Here is a 24,811-nt window from a genome sequence, read left to right on the forward strand (position 1 = left end):
AGCTTCAGAATACAAATCACATCAGCCATCTTAAAGCACTTTTTTAATTAAAACAAAGTTGTACAAGCAAGAAGCAAAGTTGGAGGGGGTCTGCATTTCCTTTACATGTTCTCCATTAAAGTTTACCACTCATTAATCGTCATACTTCTATAAGGCAACATTTTCTTGGCAAAATATCACAAGTCTGAGTTATACAATTTCACAATTTCTGAGAAACAAAATTAAAATTTTGACAAAACTGGGGCAACCGGATGGCTCAGTGGGTTCAAGCACGAGCTCTTGGCAACAGGGTTGCCGGTTCGGTTCCTGCCTGGAATGGCAGGCTGCGCCCCCTGCAAGTAAGATTGAGGACAGTGGCTGGGCGCCCTCTATGGCTGGATTGAGGGTTGTCGACTTGGCTTTGAGCTGATGGGCCCTGGAGGGGCACACTATTCCTCAATATTACCCAATAAAAATTAAAATTAAACAAAAATATTGATAAAACTAAATAACTATAAAAAGATTTCTCTTCTGGGTCCAAAGTGAAGCCATATATTTTGTTCCTTGGAGAAATGTTGTTAATTAAATCCATGATGTTCAGAATTTACAAAAGCAGATGATCCCAGTACTCTTAGGTAAAATAAATAAATAAGTAAATAAATGGTGGTTCAGTTCAAGGTCTTCAAATGAAAACAAAGGGGATAATAACTTGTAAATGGTATTTGCACAGGCAGACTGAAACCAAAACAGACAAGAGTCTAAACGAGAATGATTATACTTACATAAGCACAAGTAGACTTCAGGGAAGAATCTATGTTTTCAATGCCCATCTGTCCCTCATAAGGCCTCATGTACGGTCAGCCCTCATTAAGTATTTAATGAAATGGGAATCACAGCCCATGAGAAATGAGGTAAGGGTTAGCAAATGGAGGAAGGTATCTTTGCCAAGTTTTGTTTGCTGGCCTGGAAGATTTATACTTTGACACTGCCTTTCACTGTTTTGAATGCTTTGTAATGCAAAATCATTGAACTAGAAAACAGTACAGTTGAACAGTATATTAAACCAATTTAGCCTATTTTGTTTGGAGCAAAAGGAAGATAAACTAAATTAAAAAAATCATTATTTTCAAGAAATTACTGAAGCTTCAAAATCTCATATCTAGTGATCACATTAATGGCAATGAGAAAAAAACTAGCATGTACATTTGCATATCAACTGTATCATATCAGATCATAAAACACATGACATAAATTAAAAATACTTTATGCCCCTCATTTTAATATTTAAAGCATATTTATTATGTTTCAAATATCAAAATAACGTATACGAAATATAAAACTTTTATGGCCTAGGTTTTAATATGTATGCAGGTGACAAGCAAGCATTCATATGGATAGGAAAGACATTATGTAAATGTTCGATAAGGTCACTTTATATTAATTTCTCTTCTTGAAATCACATTTTGGCCGGCTTATGAGCAGATTCCTTAAATGTAGAAAATACTAAGCAGAGAGGGCTGTGTGAGAAAAAGAATGTGCCAGGTGCATGGGCTGTCCCCTGCCCATCAGAGTAAGTTAGGTCACTATGACTGACTGGGAAGATCCCCATTATATTTACCCCAACCTCCCCTTTGAGCTGCATAGCTCCCTACCTCTCAACAGATCTATACCAGACACATAAATGTGACTCATAACCAGAGAACCAAGCCCGACTTTACATTTGTGACCATATAACACATTAGTTGATGCTCTTTCCAAGGTCAATATCATTAGTAATTACTGATGTCCAGACAAGGCACTGTATCATAGAAGGGGATGAGGACAGTATCCCCAAATACAACTTTGAATTTACTCATAATTAGCCAACCCACGAAGTAAGAACAGTTCAAGAAGGACATTTAAGAGTCCATTAAACAGAGGGTGTGTGTCTCTGAGTGTGGCGAGGAATTTGTGGATGGCAGCCACAATGCTCCCACACAATGCCCTTTGGTACCAACCTGATCATGCAAGGCTACAGGAGTGGCCCTCACTGCACAGGTGCAGTAGGACAAGTATCAAGCCCCTATGTAAAAATACTCAGCTTTACATTTAAGACATTAACTGAGAAAAGACTATTATTTTTCTAACAAATTATTAAAGAAAAGACACAATTTGTTCTTATAGAGTAATATATTAAAAAGTCATGAAAAAAATACCTCCTACTAGAACTCTGACTGGGAAATCCGTCTCATCAAAGAACTGTCCAGTTATTGTTAGCAGGGTGCCACCCTGAATGCTTCCTCGTGAAGGTGAAATCGCAGTGACCTCTGAGGAGAGGGAGAGGCAGTACATAAAATAAAATGTTATAAATATTATACCTAAACCCAAATGCTTGCCTTTTAAAATGCCCAGCCATAGCACCCAGTCAGTGTAGGTTTTGCATTACTGAATGAATGAATTAGGTCTTTGGTTATTTTGTCTCTAATGTAATCCTGCAGAGAACAATAAACATGGCTTTCACAGAGACCCACCGGTACATCTCCCTGGGACCAGGCTTTAGTGGTGATTGATACTATACAGACACTGGTAATGGGAGGATTCAGGGAGTAAGGGAAACCTGGGCTGAGCACAGATGTGCGGTTTCAAAAGAAAACGTAGGACAGCAGGAGAACACCTCTTCTTCTCCTGAGCTCTTGAAGAATGAATTTTTCTTATATTTATGGGCCAACATCTTAAATTTATATTATTTTTCTCATATAGTAATATATTAGTTCTGATTGGAATTCTTGTGGCTTTATATATAAAAGTTTTAGGTATATTGGTAAATGCTGCCAGCGCATGCCATACGGTAGATTCTTATTAAAATTTATTCTTATTGGTTCCATCAAAGTTCTATGTAGTCTTACACATGAATTTCACATTAAATAAATTTTTAGAAAAAGGCAAGGTGTGTCATATTTGACTAATTCCAAGATATTTTTTCACACTGAACATCTTCAAAATCTGAATGTGCCACTTCCGTCACTCCTGACGTGAATGGAAATATAATTCTTCCAGGAGGACTTGTGTTTGCTTCTGGCACTCTAAGGGTACTACCAACCTGAGACCTCTATAAATTAAAATAAATTTCAATCTGCTTGAGGATTCTTTTGGACCACACTGATAGCATATATCTGAGAGTATTGGCATGTGACTTAAATTGACAATGGCAAGTTTTTTTTCCTCCCTCAACCAGCAGCCCAAGTTGAGGTGTACAAGTTTCCCTTCTGTCTCTTTTAGTATGATAAGTTTATTTTCCAATCAACCTTACACTAGGAATGTAGTCTCCAGAGTCTTGGGTTAATGACAGGGCTTCCTATTAGACTCCCCATCTCAGGCGTTTTTCCCTTCTTACAAGTACACAAAATAATACACTACACTCTAAGCCATTATTATTGTTGACTTGATGAAATGAAGTATACACATCTCTCTCTCATTCTCCCTCCCTCCCACAAACACACAGAGTGAGAGAAATTCACATACCTGCGTATGTTTGAAACATTGAAATTTTATTCAGAGAAGAAACAAAATATGCCATTTTTTCTGGGTAACTCCTGTTTTAAAAAAAAAAAAGTTTAAAAATTCTTACTCTACAAATAAACTTTATGTTAGGAAAATATTTAATTTTTTACTTTAGTAATATAAATCATGTCATAATTTACAAAGGAGCTGGACAGAACTTTTGGGGAAGACAAAAATGTTCTGTATCTTGACTTATTTATTAGTTACACAACGATAGAAGTATAGAAATACTACACAAATACACATTTGTCAGGACTCAAATATGTGCATTTTATTACATGCAAATTGTAACTCCATAAAGTAAGAATTTATACCACCATAAAAAACAGGGTAACCTTTCATAAAGGCTGGGCTGTTCCACTGCCCACCCTGCTCTCTCTTCTCTTCTAAACCACTTAGTGTCACAATAACTAACACTGGACACTTATCAGGTATCATGCTAAGACTTTTAAGCTTCTTTTAAGATTTAAAAAAAAATCTTTTAATTTATTGTGCCCTTTAATTCTTACCTCAGCCCCACAAGGAAGGTAAGACTAAAAGAATTCACTTATGTCATAAAAGTCACAAAAAGATTAAGGGGCAGAAATAGAAATTAAACCCAGGCAGTTTGAGTCCAGAGCCCCGACCTATGTACTACACAGTTCTTCTCTCCTGTCACTAATTTGTGTGAGAGTACAAACAGGTGAGAGCAAATTAACAACAATCCAGCAGCGTTGTCATGCTTAATAAACACAGAGCTTATTCATAGTTTTTATAGGTCCCCACCTGTATTTCCATAGCCTGAAGGGTTTGAGAAGGGAAAGAATCTGACCCTAGAAATGAAATGCTGTTCCTTAATGACTTCAATGACATTCATAATTAGAAAAGTTAAGAAATTCAAATGTTAAGACTCAAACTCATTCATCGTAATTAGAATACACTGAACTAGAATCTATTAGGTTGGTGCAAAAGTAATTGCGGTTTTGGCAATTATTTTTAACCTTTTAAACTGCAACTACTTTTGCACCAATGTAATAAAAGGATAATGCAAATCTTGTAGTTGAGACCAGCAGTTTACCCCCTTTAAATCGAATCCAGGCATCATAAGATGCATTTGAAAACTAAAGAGTCCCTGGAAGTATGTTATGTTAAATTAGTTATTTAAGAAGTTCATACTGGAGTTTATAGTTTCATGTTATAAGCCTTTCAGTACATTTCCTAAAGATCTGAAATGATGCACAATATTGTCTGCGGTCAGATCCTGCATCTGAAAAATTAACTCTGCTGCTTAAGTTGATGGGAAAATTGCCTCCTGACATAAAATTGGAATGTAATTTATTTGGTATGACACTGAGGTGATTTTCACTAATTCATTGATAATGATTAGGCATTTCTCAATTAAGGCAGCCTCATCTGAACCTTATCAGTTTGGAACAGCTGTTGTCTGAAAGCTGTTGGGTAAAAGAGAAAAGAAGGTAGGCTTTTAAAAGAAATATAGAATGGGTGCCACAACGATCTTTAATTGGTTCGTTGGATATTCCAGAGTTCCCCTGAAATTTGTAAAATATGTATTTTATAATTTATAAAATGGTTTAACATTTTCAAATGCCATGTAATCTTAAAACTAGGCTTTTAAGTATACATGTCATATTTTAATAGTTATCTTAAATTCCTAAGATTGTTTTATATAGAAACACAATTACATCAATTCTGAGACAATATAAAAATACAGCCATTTGTTTAAAAAAAGAAATTATAAGTCAAAATCACAGAATCAACAATTTTATGTAGTATGTATTCCCTATATTATGAGCAAATTTGCTGGCTTTTTAAATTGAAATTTTGGAGACATGTTAATGTAGCATATTGATTTATGTATACTTATCAGTCACATTCGAGCTTGATCACTTCTATATTTGGATAATTATTTCTCTGAGAGACATAAGATGGATTTGGCAATTAATACTTTTCATATAGACTCAGAACTAAGAATTCATTTTTCTCACCTTAGGAAGATGACATTGAGAGCATAAAAGAATCATATACTCGTACAGTTCAAGAAATCATATTAAACTTGGTAATTGTTGCTTTTAATATGGTTTTCTAATATTTTCAATAAAACCCTTTTGTTCTGTATTATCAAGTTTTATGTAAATATGTCATGTCCTTGCAGAAAGTAACAGTTAACTCATGGGACTCCAAGTCATTTGCCCCATGTAAATCACCAAGGTAAATCTTAGTTCCATTTACATATCATTCACTCTAGTTTGTCCTTGAATTATAATATTCTTCATGGTTTTGGTCCTGTCTATACCGGTCTATAATAAAGTGTCTAGCTCAGGCATCACATTATGACAAACCTATTGCCTCTAGATGTCTAGAACTAGATTATCCCTAAATACAACGATAGTGGATTTGGTCTTACTAATTCAATTGCAGTTCCACGCATGTGTGAAACGAATACTATCCTTCTCTTGCAGTCTGCATCCATTAACTAGGAATAACATCTTTGATTGCAATAATCACCATTCTCTTCAAAGTTCTAATCATTGAGTCACTCATCAGAGACAACAAAGAAATCAACAGACTTATCCTATTATTGATCTACTACAGTTACATTAGTATTAGATGGCTAAATAATGTGATGTATCTGGATTTCTGTTAACTGACTCATTTTCTCAGTGGGAGATGCCAGGATATTTTGTGCAGAACAATGCACTTAGATTTGACACAGCATGTTCCTGCCCAGAAAAGGCCATTAGCGTGTCCCAGTTACTATGACAGTCAACAAATGTCCCCACACATTTGCGAACGTACACAGGAATGGGGTGATCCTACCATAATAGAGAATCCTGAGTCAAGATGCTAAGTAGTGATGAGATATGGTTCTGTGGCTGAAACCCTCCACTAGCCATGGCAGAATACTGAAATGAAACACTCAGCTTGGAGTTAGACTGAAGAGTTCACATACTAGTATTGCTTCCTACTGGTTGAAAATCCTTGGGCAAATCATTTAACCTTCCTAAGTTTCATTTTCTTCAGTATGCAACACAGGGTGGATGATATCACTCAATTTTATAGGTTCTTTGGGAGTATTAAACTAGATAATACACGTAAAGTACTTAGCATCGTTCCTGCCACTCAATGTTCATTATCATTATTATCTATAATACAAGGTTTGCAACATGTTGGCATTTGCATATGCTGATATTTCTATAAATATTTGACGGTCTTTCTTACTGATATTAGGATGTAGGATATCTGGAAATCAGTTCTATTTTTATTAAAAATCATAACTACAAGTTATTTACATTGGTGCTAAGACAGGCCACTGAAAGCTGTAACTACTGTCTTTCACAACTCTATATGTCTTGACACTTTAAAAGAATAACTTTATCAGGTAATGTTAACTGTAGGTTTTGTTCATTCTTACATTAGGTCAAATAAAAAATGAATTACTTAGTTATCAAAAGAATTACAATTAAATCAGAAGAGCCAAAGACATAAAATAACACTCCAATATCACAATCAAAGTTTTTTTTTAATTTATTACTTTAGGTAATGCTAGATTTCCCAACAGTTGAAAGGCCACGTCTGAGGCACAAATTATGAATGAAAGGGAGTTACAGACCCCTTAAATGTTAATTTGTGGGAAGAAAGTGATTAATTTTTTAGTGATTAATCTCTGGATCTATAGCACAAAGTAAATATACAGTTTTATTTTATGAATCAATGATGAAAATTATTTATAAAATGACCTACCTTCCATAATCACTATCCAAGATGAAACTGACATTGTGATGACCTGCAATTAATTAAAATACACAATCAATTAAATTCCCAAACACAGGAGAACAGTAACTATATATTATAAGGCTGATTTAAAAGCAAAGAAACTTAAAATTAAAACTGTAATTACACATCTATTAATCCTCAAAGAAATGACAATTGAACTATCTTGAAAAAGTATCTACTATTTCAATACTACATACTAAGGTGTTTCAAGGTTATAACTAGAAAAACCTGACAAAATATAATAATGAAAGAAGAATGATAAAAGAACATATATGTAACCATATTACCCTTGAATTTCTTTTGTCTATTCAACAGCTATTTAATTGGGTCAGTGGTTCAGAGATTCAGGGAGAGAGCACAGTTTGCTCTTCTAACAGAGCATATTGTCTAGTGGAGGATATAGTCAGTCAGGAGCCATGACACAAACAGAAGACCAACTACAAATTGTGACAAACTATCACAGACAAGCAATCACAGAGAAGGAGAGTGAACTAAGAATGTAAGGCAGGGGATCAGGGAAGGCTTTTCAAAGACATGACATTTTATCTGAAATTCTCACGATGAGAAGCTTGCAAAGGCAAGAAGGGAGTGAAACTCATTCAGAGCTAAAAGGTTTAGGTGTGTGGAATACATAGCCAGGGGGGGAAAAACCACTGTAAAATTAAGGTTACAGAAAAAAAAACAGCCAAATTAGTCATAGAATCTTCTGGATGAAAAAAGAAGAAAAAAAGTAATTTGAAGAAGGTTATCTTAAATGTAAACCTTATAGGAAAAAGATAATTTTTACATGCTTACATGAAAATGAAAAAAAGCCAAGTTAAAGAGGAAATAATAATTTTTAACAAAGGGATGAAGGTTCAGGGGAGGTCTAGGATAATACAAAACAAGGAAATATAGTCAGGCATTTCGGAGAATTATGAAAAATGACGATCAACATTTACCAATGTAAGTTCCAGTCGTCTTACAAATCATAGATCCCATGTCTCCACTTGGATGATCTAGTTTTAGACCATACCTAATAAAATATATATGTTAATTTCAAAGCTTACATTGACATTAAAGTTTTAAAATACTGTGTTTCCCTTAGAATACATCTTATGAATTGCAGAATATTTATCAGAATAGAAACTACTGCTATAACAAAAATTTCTGTGAAATAAAAATGTTTCCAGCTTCGGTTGAAGATATTTGAATAAAACTTCATTGAACAATTAAACATTTTGTAATCAATTTGGCTATCCTTATTGATATTCCCCTTAAAGAGTTTAAAATACTACCAAGTAAAATAATTCTTTGATAAAGATATTTCTCAAACCATATTTCTCATAATGCTCTAATAGTTCTTATCATACTATCCTGGAGACAACAGGGGATATGATATCAGGAAACATCTAAATATATCAATTCTTGCTAATTTACTATATTATAATTTATACTATATTATAAAGCATTCATGTGGTATTTCCAGAAATTACTATTTAAACTTAGCATGTTTACATCTATTATTTATTATTTATTTTTCAAAAAAAATTATTTGGATTACTTACAAATTATCAGACTGTGGTATAAGAAGCTCACAGGGCATTCCTCCAATATAAACTCTGTATAAATATTTTATTAGAAAAGATCAAATTATGTTTATTAAATTGTTTCAAAATGCTCTCCTCCCACCAACTCACTGCCACCCTATAATTTTCCTCTCAATCATTTATTACCCATCACATATTCATTCAACAAACAACCATTGAACACCTATTATGTTGCAGGCTTTGCTCTAGGTACTGAACCATATCAATGAACAAAACAAAGATCCCTGCCCGTGTGGGACTGGCATTCTAACCAGGGGAGACGGATAACAAACATGATAATCATAACATATTTAGTGTGTTAGTAAGTGATGAGTACTATGGGAATAGAAAACATAGAAACAGATAATGGGGACTCGCCCATCTGAAGTTCAACGAAATTAAACACAAAAGATAATTTTGTAGTAAGTTTCATACTATACGAATTAAACAAAGTCCATAGCAGAGGCCCCACACAGGAATCAGGATGAAAAGAACATCTACCAGTATCGGCGACATTGAAATGGGAATAAGAAGCTGAGAAGGGGCGGGGAAACCTGGAGAGAGAACATCTATTTTAGCATTTCTGCAGCTGATTAAGTCAACCTATCTCTTTATAGTTGATAGAACCCTTAGGTTATTGGAGACCTGCAGGTTATTGACGAGTACTGTATTTTTTGCATCATCATAATAAACCACCCAGCTTCAGTGACAACAAATCCTAGACTCAAAATACGACCAGATATAATCCTGAACTTAAAATATAAGGACTTCTGTTTGCAGAGAACTTTGAACTTTTTGATATAATTTTACACACAAATCCTTTCATTTGGTCATTACCAAAGAAAGTAACCTGAATTACTGTACCCTTTGTAGATTTATGGATTCATATTCTCCTTCTAATCTCCTGCCTTACTACACCTAAATAATAATTTTAGCAGCTAACACTTACAGGCACTTACTACGTTTCATCCTTGCAATCATTTGACGAGTTAGTAAAAATTATCCTTCCATTATACAGATAAAGAGACTAAAGTAGGGAAGGTAAGTAGCTTGCCCAAATCTGTGACCAGTAAAGGGTAGGGCAGGAATTCAAACCCAGTGAGCTCCCCATATGCCCTTAACCACAGTAATTCCCACAGTGCTCTGAGTTTGCCTGTCTACGGTAACACTACACTAGGTGGCATAATACATACACTATTTAAAATTTTTTCTCATCTGATCTTTCAGACCAAAAGCTCCTTGGTAGGTACTAGATCCTTTAGTCATTTGCATATCCTCTGTAATTTGTACCTGGTGTGAATTTGGAGATTTGTCTGAATTCAATAGATTGTGAGAAACAGAAGCAGCTTGAGCACTCAGTCTCCTGAATTTCCTGCCCAGGACTGGACCCACTGCTCCCAGTTAATGGAATTCAGGCACAATGACATGCCGTGGGGGCCCTACTGCCACAATTAACATGGTAGAAATGAGATAAATGCAGCTCTCAGGTCTTCTCTCCTCCCATTAACAGGTATGTGAAATTCTTTTCTATATTTATATGTAATATTTCAAGGTCTCTAGAGTATAAGGGCTGGGTAGCCTGACCTCTGAGGTCCCTGCTGACGGCAATTCTGTGAATTCATGACATAATTTCCATCCATCCCTTTGTATTAAACAGAAGTAATTTCAGCTACAGTGAGGGGGAAAAGGGAATCTCTTTTTGTACGTTAAACTTTCTATTTCTTGGTATCATTACAGGAAAGGATGATTTAGTAAACCCCCTCTAAGAATTACAATGCAAACCATTTATAACGCTCAACTTACATGGTAGCAAACAAAATCTTTATTTGTGTTACATATGAAAAACTCTATATAAAATGTCAAATATTTGTTTTCCTATTTAGTAGTTCTCTTCTTATTTATAAGGAATCGATATGAATATTTCCAGATTATAGAGTCACACAAATGTTATTTAATTCAGAGTTTTACAACATCGAATGCCAGATAAATCAGTTTTATTTCATTTAGTAAAATCTTTCAAATTGCATGTTTCATAAAATTATATATTCAAATGTATGTATGTTACCTGAATTGTTTTTTAATTTATCCATTTTATATATGTATACAATAAGCATGGAACACCTTGAAAGCCATGCTATCTGCACTCCTTTCTGTGGGAAATGAACAGGACTTTCAGTGTTTTAAGGCAGGACTGAGATAGTCCCACCGATGCTATAGGAAGAGAATTCTAGTCAAAATCCTTGTTTCCAATAATTTTTTGATGTTAAATAACTAGCCAATATTACCATCTGGTCCATAGCTGGTAAGTGAAAGAAGCAGAATTTGAACTCTAGCCTGTTAATAAGTTATTGATAGTTTTTCAATTTAGCACTCTCCTGTACACCACAGTGCAGTAGAAAAAAATGCCAAATTACGTGTTAGCAGACTTGGGTTCCCCTCCTGACCATGACAAAGCTTTGGACCTCCAGGATTCAGCATGTGTTTGTTTTTTTTCTTTTATGTGTGCAAAATGAGGCAGTTAGATTAAGTAACAAAATTCTCCAATATTAAAGATCTGTGACTTTAACTTAATTGCTCTAGCACTTGCCTCCATGTGCCTTCTAGTAATAAAATCCACCACAGAAAAAGAAGGTATTCTGTCAGACCAATAAAGAAAGGCATATTAGCTACTGCTTCCACGCCAATGCATCATCTAATAGTCTATTCTTCTTTCCATAATACGGCTGAAAAAAACACTGGTTAATCCCGTTGTAGTGGTTTTTAATATAATTGAACCATTATTTTTTCAAATATCATATCCTAACTATGAGTTATAAAAATATGTTTCCACATCAATAATTTACCTCAAAATCCTAACATTTTTCCCATTTGAACTTAGTGCAGTATTACTTCCATAGACATCAGTAAAGATTCTGCCTTGGATTGTTATTAATGTACCTAAAAATAAACAAAAAGTTCTGTGTAAGATTATCTACCCATATACCCACATACTTAATATTAAAACATTCTAAGTTCTTCCAGTAAAACCAGCATCTAAACATTTATGTCTCATGTTTACCACCATTGCTTAGCATTGTTCTGAAAGTTCTAGTAAATACAATAAAACATAAATAAATATTGATAGTATTATGGAAGTATCTATAAATATTTATAGATTAAAGAGGTGTTTCATGGAAGACAGGATTGATTATTCAATAAATATCACTTGGATCATGGATGAGTTAACTGGAAAAAATAAATAAGAGTCCCTATTTTACACTAAAAAATAAAATCAATTCTAGGTGAAATAAAAATTAATTATAAAAAAATAAAACAATTGAAAAATAAGTGAAAATGTATGTAACATTTATATACCATGTTTCCCCCAAAATAAGACCTAGCCGGACAATCAGCTCTAATGCTGCGGTTCTTATATAATATAATATAATGTAAGACCGGGTTTTATATTAATTTTTGCTCCAAAAGATGCATTAGAGCTGATTGTCCAGCTAGGTCTTATTTTCGGGGAAACACAGTAATTGGGATTGTGGCGTCTTCTACCACATAAAAATGAGGGAAGAAAAAACAAGTTAAGGTTTATAAATTGGATAATAAAAATTAAAAGTGTCTGGGCTGGCCCGGTGGCTCAGGCAGTTGGAGCTCCATGCTCCTAACTCCGAAGGCTACCGGTTGGATTCCCACATGGGCCAGGGCGCTGTCAACCACAAGGTTGCTGGTTCAACTCCTCGAGTCCCACAAGGGACTGTGGGCTCCGCCCCCTGCAACTAAGATTGAACACGGCACCTTGAGCTGAGCTGCCTCCCAGATGGCTCAGTTGGTTGGAGCGCGGGCTCTCAACCACAAGGTTGCCAGTTCGATTGCTCAACTCCCTTAAGGGATGGTGGGCTGCACCCCCTGCAACTAGCAACAGCAACTGGGCCTAGAGCTGAGCTGCGCCCTCCACAACTAAGACTGAAAGGACAACAACTTGAAGCTGAACAGCATCCACCACAACTAAGATTGAAAGGACAACTTGACTTGGAAAAAATTCCTGGAAGTACACACTGTTCCCCAATAAAGCCCTGTTCCCCTTCCGCAATGAAATCTTTAAAAAGAAAATTAAAAGTGTCTAAATGACAGAAAAAACATTAATCATGTTAAAAGCAAATGATAAATTAAAAACTATTTCCTACATATATGACATATAAATGGTTAATATCCTTAAAATATAAAGAATTCTTATAATCTAATATGAAAAGAGTTGACTCTCCTTAAAATAAACCAAGGAGATGAACAGGTAATTTATAATAGAAGGAATACAAATGTCAGTAAATATAAAATAAATTTAATTATATAAATCAAAGAATTGGAAAATTATTTTCAAAACTTAGTACATTTTTCATATAAATACTTGAAAAAATAGTACATGGAATTGTCAAGGTTACAGAAGAAGGCATTCTCACATATTCCTATTGGAATTATAAACTGGTATGATTATAATTATAATCAACACTGGAAGCCAGATAAATGTCCAATAGAAGGAAAGTTAAATACATTATAGTACATTCATATGCAGCCATTGAGATTCATGTTTTTTAAAAAAATTGGGAGTTATTACATAATCAGAAAAATGCTATTTATACATTTTCAGATATTATGGTAATTTTATACAGCAAAAAGTAAATTAACTACCGCAAACCAAAAAGATATTTCAGCTATAATATAACAGACCTGGAGTTCCTGATAAAGGTGTGATGCTTCTTATTGTTGGAGTTTTGAAACTTTTTGCCTGTAAAATAATACTTTCGGTAAGCACTCTTATCTGTATTTTGTTCCTGGTTTTATGGAATATCTCTGCTTCTTATGTTATTTATATTTAAACCATATCTGTAATATGACTGTAAAAATATTCCTTTTTTACATATAAGAAATAAAGTTAAGAGTATTATTCTGATTATTCAAGATCTTTTCCTTATCCCTAAAAATCCTCTCACTTCAAAACTTTTCTAGCTTGGAATTTTAAAATTCAATCATCCTTTTGTTATCAGTGTAAGTCAAACCACAGTAATAAGGCTCTCTGGTAAAGACTTTAAGGAATTTGGTAAAATAAAGTTAAAGAAAACCTACTATGGGTTAAATCCAAGAAGAAAAAATAACTAAGTTATTTTTTCAAAAAACATAGAAGCAATACTTCAGCATAGAAGCAATATTTCAAAACACACAGAAGCAAAACTTCAAAAAAGTCCACCAAAGTAAGCTTTAGTAATCTATCTAGTGATAATTTTCTAGAGCACTGCAGGTATAATTCTTAAGAATTGTGACACCAAATGGGAACTGGAAGAAAGAATTCCAGGGAGGCCACCAGTGTGATGGAAACTCTAGTATTTTGTGGTAGACAGAATAATGACCTCACAAAGATGCCCATGCCCCTAATCTCTGGAACCTGTGAATATGTTAGGTTAAATGGCAGATGGTTACAGATGGAATTAGGGTAGCTAATGAGTTGATCTTAATATAGGGAGATTATTTTGGATTATCTGGGTGGGCCCAATGTAATCACAAGAGTCCTTGTAAGTGGGAGAGAGAGAGAGTAGTCAGAGTAAGAGGAGGTGCCACAATGGAAGCAAGGTCAGAATGATGCAATGTGGTAAGGACTCAACCTCCACTACTGGCTTTGAAATCAGAGGAAGGGACCATGGGACAAGGAATATGGGCAACGTCCAGAAAATGAAAAAGGTAAGGAAACAGATTCTCCCCAAGGAACACAGACTCCGAACACCTTGATTTTAGCCTGTTGAGATCCACATCAGACTTTTAACCTACAGGGCTGAAAGGTAATAAAGTTGTGTTATAAGCCACTAAGTTTGAGTAACTTTTTTACTGCAGCAAATAGGAAATGAATACATATCTGTTAGAGATACTCGAGTACATATACGAGGCAGGAGGGACTCATGACTAAAAGTCCAGTTTTGGAGTCAAGCTATCTGAATTCAAATTTGAGCACTGCCACCCCCAAGGTGCATGACTTTAGGTAGGTATGTAATTTCTCAGTGCCTCAGTTTTATCATCCACAATATAGAGATAATAACAGTACACATGTTAAGGATTATTGTGAATCAAGAGTTAATATTTATAAAATACTTAGTTTGCCAACTGGCACAAAGAAAATAGCATACTCGTTTTAATTATTGGCTATTATTATACGAGTAAACATATGCCAAGTTCTTTTCAAAAGGCAAAATGAGAAATAATTACTGCAAAAGGGAAATAGACTACACTGTGAAAAACAAAATTAACACCAAAAACGTAAAGAGCAGAGTTGGGCAAAATAGAGTCCTCGGTAACTGAGATATATGCAGATCAAATTCCACACTTAAAAACAAATATAGCAGTCCCAGCTTATCTGCAGTTTCAATTCAGATACCCATGGAGAACCAGGGTCCAAAAATATTACATGGACAATTCAGGAAATACACAATTCATAAGTTTTAAACTGTGTGCTGTTCTGAGTATCATGATGAAATCTCGAGAGTCCCACTCCGTCCCTCCAAGGACATGAATCATTCCGTTGTCAGTGTATCCAGGTTGCATATGCCCCTGGCTCATCAGTCACTTAGTCACCTCTAAGTTCTCAGACTGACTGTCTTAGTATCCCTGTCCTTGTGGTCGAAGTAACCCTTATTTTATGTAAAAAATGACCCCAAAGTGCAAGAGTAGTGAAGCTACTTAGATATTCAGATATGCCAAAGAGAAGCTGTAAAGTGCTTCCTTCATGTGAAAGGGTGAAAGTTCTCAATTTAGTAAGGAAAGAAAAAAAAATCGTATGTTGAGGTTGCTAAGATCTATAATAAGAACTAATCTTCTATCCATGAAATTACAGAGAAGGAAAAAGAAATCCATGCTAGTTTTCCTGTCGCGCCTCAGACTGCAAAAGTTAAGGTCACAGTGTGCTTAGTGAAGGTGGAAAAGGCATTAAACTCATGGGTGGAACACATGAACAGAGAAAACCTGTTCTGTTGACATTTTTCATTGACAACAACATGTTGTACCAGAAAGCATTGGGCCTATACGAAGACTTCAGCAACAGATCCCCTAAAATGAGTGACAGCAAGCCCTTTACTACTAATACAAGTAGGTTACACAGATTCAGGAATAGGTTTGGACTAAAAAATATAGACTACTGGAGAGGCTGCGTCTGCCGATGAAGAACCTATTGTCACATTTCCGGTAAAGTTGAAGAAGTTTATCAGGGATGGATACTATCTGCAGTTTCAGGCATCCACTGGGGTTCTTGGAATGAATCAAAAATAGATCAAGAAGATCCCATCTGCACAAACACAAGACTGCCACAGAAAACAGAAAAGGACAGAAATATGGGCAGCATTTTTAAGGAACAACTGAAGTTTTTTGGAGGTGGGGGATTGGTGAGGCAGAAAAAGATGAATGGATGCAAAAATAATACAAATAAAGCAAGTAGATTCTCAATAAATATCTCTTGTCCCTTTATTGTCATTCAGGGACAACGTAAGATGCCCAGATTTCGACTAACAAGGATAGGTTTGTGTTTTTTTTTAGACTCCCAAGAAAAGAGATAAATTTTGATATGCAAGGCCACGAATAACTTCAGAGTTATTCTTTCACACTTTAAAATGGTAGGAGAAGAGAAATGCTTAATGGGGAAACAAAAAAGTTAGGATTCTATTCAAAATGAAGGTGACTCCGATAAAAATAGGAAAAAGAAGAATCAAACTAAGAACAGAAATGGAGAAAGATAAAAAATAATGTGAACAGGAAAATAATTTGGAAGTATAAAAGTTTAATTAATTAATATAATTATAGAAGGGGGAAACAAATCAGAAATAATAAGAGATTCTATTACTATGGAAAATAATTAAAACTGGGTGAAATTATCCTTAGCTATGTGCTAAGATATTTTTAAGTGTAGACATAGACAACAATGTGTAAAATTAAAAAAATAAGGGGCGGCCGGTTAACTCAGTGGTTAGAGCACAGAGCTCATAACACCAAGATCGCAGGTTAAATTCCCATATGGGCCAGTGAGCTGCGGGCTCCCCCCCCCCACAACTAGACTAAAAACAACAACTTGACATGGAGCTGATGGGTCCTGGAAAAACACACTGTTCCCCAATATTCCCCAATTTAAAAAATAAATAAATAAAATAAAATAAAAGCCCAGTTTCGCACAAAAGAAAGTGCAAGTCAATTATACATAAGGCAAAAACAAGCTCCCACATACATAGAAACTGCATGCGCGGCTGGGGATATGACCTTTGCAGGTATTATTTTCTGTAATAGGAACCCCATCCACACTGACTCTAACAGTATAGGAGTCTTCTGGCATTGCTCTGGAAGGCAAATGAAGAACACATAAGGAATACAATAACTCTTTTATTTAATGTACGATATTAATAAAAAATACTGCTCCAGACTACATGTCATTTTTGAAAAAATGGTGTTTAAAATTCTAATTGAGGTACAGTTAAATTCCATTCTGTAATATGAAAAGATGATCTCCATCCTGAACTCTGTACTGCAAATTCTAACATCATGCATATCAGGCAAATGCGTGTTCTAAGTGCATTGATGCTTATTTAGAAGAAAAATAAATGCAATAACAACAAATTTAATAATCGTCATTTAAAAGTAGTAATATGTCACCTTGCTTTATTTGTAAAAAAGTTTTAATCAAGTTTCTCCCTAAGTAAGATTTTGCTGCAGAAAAACAGCCAACAAACCTAATGTAGAAAAACTCCTCTGGACTATGTGCTACCTGTTTCAATATTGAAAGTTGCAATTTGAAATGATTAATTTTTTTCCCCTAAGTTGCTAATAACAAACATTAATTTGGGCTAATAGTAAAGAACTTGAAATGTCACTATACAAAATGATTACCTTTAATCTCAATGACAATGTCAAGATTTTGAGCAAAATTAATCAAACCTGACAGGAAAGAATAATTTTGATGTTTTGAGGAGCATCATTATAGTTTAATAGTAGCCATTTATCTTCTAAAGGAGATCAGTAATAATAATAGCTCTAATAACTTGGGAAAAAACATAGAATATATTTTATTATGCCACTATGTGAAAGGGGCACTACAATCAAATATAATAAAGGGACAAAACAGCCTAAACAGCATGAAATAAAAAATAGTTGATAATCAGATAAATATTGTAATAGCCAGTGATAAAACTATTAGAATACTAATATGCATAATTGCAATTCTGATATGATGAAAATGGTATTATTAAAGATACTTTAAAACATACCTAGTATAGCATGTAATTTGAGTTGAATGACTCGCATCTTTTTCTACATCACAAGAAATTGATCGGAAAGAAGAAACTAATTGCACACTGTTTCCCATCTCAGCATCATCAACTCCATAGTTAAACTGGTTTGCTTGAGCAAAACCTGGAAAAGTAAAAACACTCATTTTAACGGATTGTGTTTTTAGAGATCTAACAACTATCATTCAGTATTGAATTACTCAATAAATAATAAGGAATAGTACTGAAGTAAGCAGGTAACTTATTTCATATTTATCCCCATAATTGTAATTCTCTTTGGAAGGATAAAAAATAGACTTTAACTTATTCATAAAAGTAACCCTTGAGAACCTATTATTTGTCAGATGCTGTTAAATGCAGTGGAATCAAATAGCTTATATTCCAGTGGTAGGGCAGGGAGGGGTGGAGAAAATAGACAAATAAATATTATATGTATATATATAAATATGTATATGTATGTGTGTGTATGTAGGTATATACATATATACCTACATATACACATACACACATATACACATACAACCAGATGTTATATGCTATATCTGGTAGGGATAACTACTATGAAAAAAGCAGGCAAAGGGGGATAGAAAAATTACATAAGGGGAACACTGTAACACCATTTTACCATGAGTTCCTGTAACACAAAATCTAAGGTGAGGACTTGTAAACAGGTAAGTTTATTTGGGTGGTGTTCCCTTAAGTACAAGGAAGAGGAAAACCTGAAGAAAGAAAAGCTGGGCACCAATGAGGATAACTGGGGCTCAATCTTGCTGGTAACTTTTAAGGAAATTATAGACTGCCTCTCAGAATCAAAGAATCAATAGCAAGAAGCATTTACTCATCAAGTTCTGTCCCCATTAGTTGAGGGTTCCCCCTGGGGGAAATAACTTTTCCTACACTTTCGGGAAGCACATAGGTATACGCTATATGGAATTGAATGTCCCAAGTTACTCTATGACAGAAGCCCTGGGACAGTAGACAAAACATGCTGTGGGAACTTGAAGCAAGAAACTAAAATATAAATTGAGTCAAAGTACAGAGGGAACTATTTGCCACAGCTGTGGCTAGAATTAGAGGTGAAAAAAAGAGGATGAGAAGCTGAGCATAAAAGGCATCTAATACAGTCTATTCCCTGCACTGTACAGAAATTCTCATGCCCTACATTTTAAGTACAATCCATTATCAAGTCTCCAAGGTGGTGGCCAGCTGAGAGCTCTGCTAAGAATTTAACACAACAGGGTTAATGGAACAAGCTCAAGGCCACACTAACACAACTGGTCCTGAGGCTATAACGAATATGCACATGTCCCCTCTCTATCACCCAATGTAGATGTCCCTTACCCTTAGCCAGCACTTCAGCTAATGAAGTGACACTAACTTTTATCCTAAAGGTCTGAGCTCTTAGTTGCCTTGCACATGTTAGGGTGTGCTTGCCATAATTGCCTTTGCACAGTTATCACCGGACATGGAAGCCAAGAGATGCCTCCTTGAATATCCTGAATTCCAGATATGTTCCTCCCTATCTGCATGAGGTAAAGCAACTCTACCTCTTCATGATCATCAGAAATGATTATCTGTAGTTGTCTACTAATTATGTTTGATGAATTCAAACTGATCAGGTAGTAGTGGTAGTTTTAGTTCAGTGGAACCCATATTGGGATCCTAGGCAGAAGCATGCTCTAACTGGAAACTCAGACTCCAAATCCAGCAGAATCTAAAATTGCAAGGGCAGAGAGCACAGATTCAATTTCTGGATCACTGGCAGTGATAATGGGGTAATGATGAGGGGCATAGTCCTTCTTTTCTAGGTTCGTGTATTCTATCTATTGGGAAAGAGTAGCACGTATCTGCTATTGGCTCAATGCATATGGCATAAGATGGAGGACATCACGATGTTGTTCCCAGGCTTGGACCTTAGTCAATCCTTTCATAGGCCATTTCATCATGCTTCTAGGCCATATGTTTTTCTCTATAAGATGTGTGTTGTTCTGAAGCACTATTTTGTGGAGTCTCATGGCAGTAAATCACGCTCCACAGGCTCTCAGAAGATGGAGCTGGCAAAGGCACCGTGGAAAGAGAAGACAAGACCCATTATGTGGAGTAGGTGCCAGTTCCAGCAATAATGAATCTTTGCTCTTCCCATTAAAGAAGAAGACTGATACAGACAACTAGTCACTAAGTGCTGGGTGAACCTGCTGAAGGATGGTCTCTACTGAGAGATCAGTGTTGGTCTCTGCTACTGGCAGGTCAGGTATTCTGCAACAGCAGTCGGTAGCTTAGCCTTGGTGAAAGGGGCAGGGGGTCCCTGTTGTTTGCCCATGCACAGTAATCATTCCATGGCCCCTCTATTCTTGGGTCCATTTCACAGGCCAAGGAGGCAATCTCCTGGATGAGTCATCTAGTCAACCTGTTTTTTTTGTTTGTTTGTTTCCCCTGTGGGGATGCTTTCTTGGGGGAATTAACTTGAGACATGCTTCGTGCTCTCTACCATGAGTCCATTCCCATGGCTCTTTCCAAGACTTTCTTCTTTCTCATCTTCCAGTCCTGTTCCTGGGATACAGGAAGTATGTGACATAGATAGTCAAGGATGGTTTTCAGAAGGAGTAAGCCATGAGAATATCAATGGCAGGTGCATTTTAGATAAAGGGAACAGGGTGTTCCAAGGCCCTGTGCTAGATGCATGTTTGTGGATTCAAGAATTAGCAAGTAAGTTCGGAGAAGTACAAGTGAGAAGGACAGGAGATGAGACCAGAAAATAAGGGCATTTGGATTATTTTTATGAGTGGAGAACTACTGGAGGCTGTGAAACAGAAGAGAGCTTGAGCTTACACTTCCCAAGTGTCACTAGCTGCTGTTCAGAGAATATAGACTAGGGGCAAGAGTGAAGGAGCTGTATCAATAGGTGATGGATAAATGACTGTCTGGCACAGGCTCAAGAGAAAATGAAGGATGATAAGTAAAGATAACAAATACTGGTAACCATTTTTGGGAGTTTTACTGTAAAGGAGAACAGAGAAATCAGGTGGTAGCTGGACAGGGGTGTAGAGCAAGAAAAAAAGATTGATGATTATGCTTTTGGTTTTTTCAGGTGGCTGAAATAACACTATGTTTGCATGTTGATGGGTGTGACCCAAATAGAAACAGAGAAATGGATAGTGTGAAACAGAGCAGAAAATTATTTTAATCTTACTATGAATATATGAAAATTCAAAACTAGATTTGGAAGTAAACATGGATTAAGTATTTATGTCACATAAAAGTATTTTATGTTGTTGAAACATTCAATTTTGAAATAAACCTAAGAAATGAAACCTATGAAAAACATTAATTAATGTTCTATTGATTACATAGTATACATATTAAATATTAAATATTTAATTATACATATTAAGTATTCTTCTAACGAAAATGTTTAGAAGACACTTAATACTATTCAAGTATGCAGAGTAAATCTATGAAGTTGTCTAGGTCATAGCATTTTTTTGGAATAAAGTTAAGTTAGTAAATAAACAGTTTTTTCCAGATAACATCAAAATCTAAAATTCCTAAATTCTGAGTTCTAAAAATATGTGTTTTTAAGTATTATTTTTCTCTGAATGTCACAAGTACTTATCATTAAAACACCAATATAGCCAAATTGATGACTAATGATATTTTTGAAATTATGAAAAATTTTCCTTTACTGTAAACTTATAAACTACTTAAATTTCAGAACTTAATTACCTACAGATCACATCATTCCCCAGTACAGTAATAAACTTAAAATCATTGTAAAAAAATAAAAGAAGTATACTCAGATGTGGATTTAACTCTTTAAACCCTATGTGTTTATATTACTAATTTTTAAAAAAATAAATATTAGGTATTTATCTAAAATTGTCAGTAGTTTTCAAGTATGTTTCAACAAAACAATCACCACTACAATATGTGTTCACACTAAATAACTTTTAATAGTTGAAGTGGCTGAATAGGGGTTGCCAGAGATCTGTTGTACGACTGCTTTTTAAATTACTGAAAGTTTTCAGTGTTCTACAAAGGTCTGTTAGAAAACATGACTATTAACATGACTATTTTCTGGTTTAGTGTAGGACTGGAAGTAGGACCTCACTGTGCCAGATTTTCAGCAAGTACCAAAGCCCCTAAACTCCAACTCCAGTAAAGCTACATGTTAGGGGACAGTGCTGTTGAAAGAAAGGGCATTTGGACCCTGACATCCTAGGTTGGAATCCCAGCCCCAGCATTTCCCTACAGTATGACTTTAGGCATTTTTACACATAAGCTCTCAGTGTTTTACATATAAGCTCTCTCAGTCTTAGGCTCCTCATTAGAAAAGTGACCATAATAATCTGCTTATTGGATTGTTAGCAAGACTAAATGAGGACTTGATATACAAGATCTTACAATTAAGTTCACAAACTTATCGCAACGATGTTGCTAACCTTTTTTTGATATCAGAGGGATTATTCATTATGAATTTGTATCAACTGGACAAACAGTTAACCAAGTTTACTATTTAGAAGTGCTGAAATGGCCTCATAAAAAAGTTAGATGAAAACAACTTGAATTTTTCGCTAATAATTCATGGCTCTTGCATCATGACAATGCACCAGCTCACCTGACACTGTCTGTGAGGAAGTTTTTAGCCAGTAAACAAATAACTGCATTGAAACACATACTGATCTGGCCCCCAATGACTTCTTTCTTTACCCGAAGATAAAGGAAATATTGAAAGGGAGACATTTTGATGACATTCAGGACATCAAGGGCAATACGATGGCAGCTGTGATGGCCATTCCAGAAAAAGAGTTCCAAAATTGCTTTGAAGAGTGGACTAGACACTAACATCAGTGCATAGCTTCCCAAGGGGAGTACTTCGAAGGTGACTATAGTGATATTCAGCAATGAGGTACATAGCACTTTTTCTAGGAAGAGTTCGCAAACTTAATTGTCCAACTTCATATATATTGTTTAACACAGTGCCTGGCTCATACGTTAAGAACTCAGTTGCTATCTGCTCTTATTAGTCACAAAAAGAACTTGAGTTTTAGATTCAGTATTATTATTCCTTTTAAAAAATAACAGAACTAATAGAGATGGCAAGGATTCAAACCCAGGTTGTAGATGCCAATCAGACACACTTCTGATATTCAGAGAACAACAGTATTTAAAAACGCATGTTAAAATGCAACTTCCTCCACAACCTATATTCTTAGCTCCTCTCCTATCCTTTATATGCAGAAAAAGCAAGCAGAAATTCAACAAAGGGTAGGGATTTTAATAAACGCCATTAAGCTTCTTCTAAGCTTAAATGTTTACCAAACAGGACTCACCCAGCATAGACTAAGATACAAATACAAGCATCAATTTAACATATGAAAGGTATTTGCATTGAATTTGCAGTTTTGAATCTAGAAAGGCAATCCCTGCTAAAATGGAATTGTGAGAAGACACATGCAAACACAGAAAAACAAGCTATTTGTAAATGCACATGTTCCTTTTGCCAATTTCTGCTTATCTTTAGAGTTCACATTGAGTTTGGAACACACAGAAGGGCTGCTGGCAACTAACTAAAGAATGGAAAGTTTTACTTGTGGTGTACTCAGGATGTGATAATATGTATTATTTTCCTATTAAGTACATGTCACATCCACAATATGGTAACGCAATATATTCTTCAGCATTCCTAAGACAAATACAATTCTAAAAAAATTATACCAACAAAAGATGATGTTGTTTTTAGCTTAGGAGGTGTTTTAATGTCATATTTATATGTATATATATATATATATATATGAATATATATAGACACACACATGCACACACACACGTATATATATATATATATATATGTATATTATATATATATTTATATGTTTATATATCTGAGGAGTAAAATCTATGGGAAAATATGAACCAAATCATTAAAATTTGTATATTTTCATTATACATTGTGCTTTAAAAAAAGAAGCATAGAAATATTTCTAATTTTTTAGCTAATTCCAAAGAGTTAAAAACATACAACAGAATCGCCTTTTAAGAGAATTTTAAAGTATAATTTTTAAAAATTCAAAGGAATCGCCTTTGAAAAGAATAATAACAGTATAATTCTAAACACATAATTGGGTATAAAAAAGATAACTCTGGAAGTACTCCAAAGCACAAAGATTAGAGGAAGCATTGGGTGTACCCTGGATACAGAAAAGGTTGAGGATTCAGATAGAAATTCCTGAAATGTTGACGTATTTTTTTCTTGCGCAAAATAACTGGAGACAAGAGTTGCCAGGCACGAAAAGCTGGGCCTCCTGATAGCAGCTTATGCTGCTGTCATGGAAGATGACAGCTGCCATACAGGCTGTTTCGGTTTCTCTACTTTAAAAAAAGCAGGGCTGAGAGTATATAAACTTACTTAAAAGTTGGAACATTAAAAAAAAAAAATGGAAAGGAAAGGTGTAGTGTGATGTTAGAAACTCCTAATGAATGAAACTGAACCTGCAACAAAATGCAAAAGAATAATAAAAATAAAAGAGCTCTAATTTATGGAGCATACACTATATACGGGTATCTAAGATACATCATCCATTTCAATATTCACAATAGCCCTAATAGGTAAGAATTACTATCCCATTTTACTGGAAGCTGAGGCTTAGAGCATCAACTTCC

The 24,811-nt window shown here is 35.0% G+C and overlaps 1 protein-coding gene across 1 annotated transcript in view; it reads right to left on the reverse strand.

Annotated features, from left to right (window-relative positions):
* The window catches only part of PKHD1L1 (PKHD1 like 1), a 148,437-nt gene that overhangs the window by 118,684 nt on the left and 4,942 nt on the right, over positions 1-24,811 (reverse strand). Inside the window, exons 3-11 of the mRNA XM_081071037.1 lie at positions 18,131-18,275; positions 17,098-17,206; positions 13,572-13,629; positions 11,705-11,798; positions 8,841-8,894; positions 8,235-8,308; positions 7,261-7,303; positions 3,481-3,551; positions 2,175-2,285 (exon numbers count right to left, since the gene is read on the reverse strand). Of these exons, the coding sequence (XP_080927163.1) occupies positions 2,175-2,285; positions 3,481-3,551; positions 7,261-7,303; positions 8,235-8,308; positions 8,841-8,894; positions 11,705-11,798; positions 13,572-13,629; positions 17,098-17,206; positions 18,131-18,275 (759 nt within the window). The remainder of the gene's footprint in view (positions 1-2,174; positions 2,286-3,480; positions 3,552-7,260; positions 7,304-8,234; positions 8,309-8,840; positions 8,895-11,704; positions 11,799-13,571; positions 13,630-17,097; positions 17,207-18,130; positions 18,276-24,811) is intronic.

The sequence above is a fragment of the Rhinolophus hipposideros genome, assembly GCF_964194185.1.
Source record: "Rhinolophus hipposideros genome assembly, chromosome: 13".
Classification (NCBI taxonomy): domain Eukaryota; kingdom Metazoa; phylum Chordata; class Mammalia; order Chiroptera; family Rhinolophidae; genus Rhinolophus; species Rhinolophus hipposideros.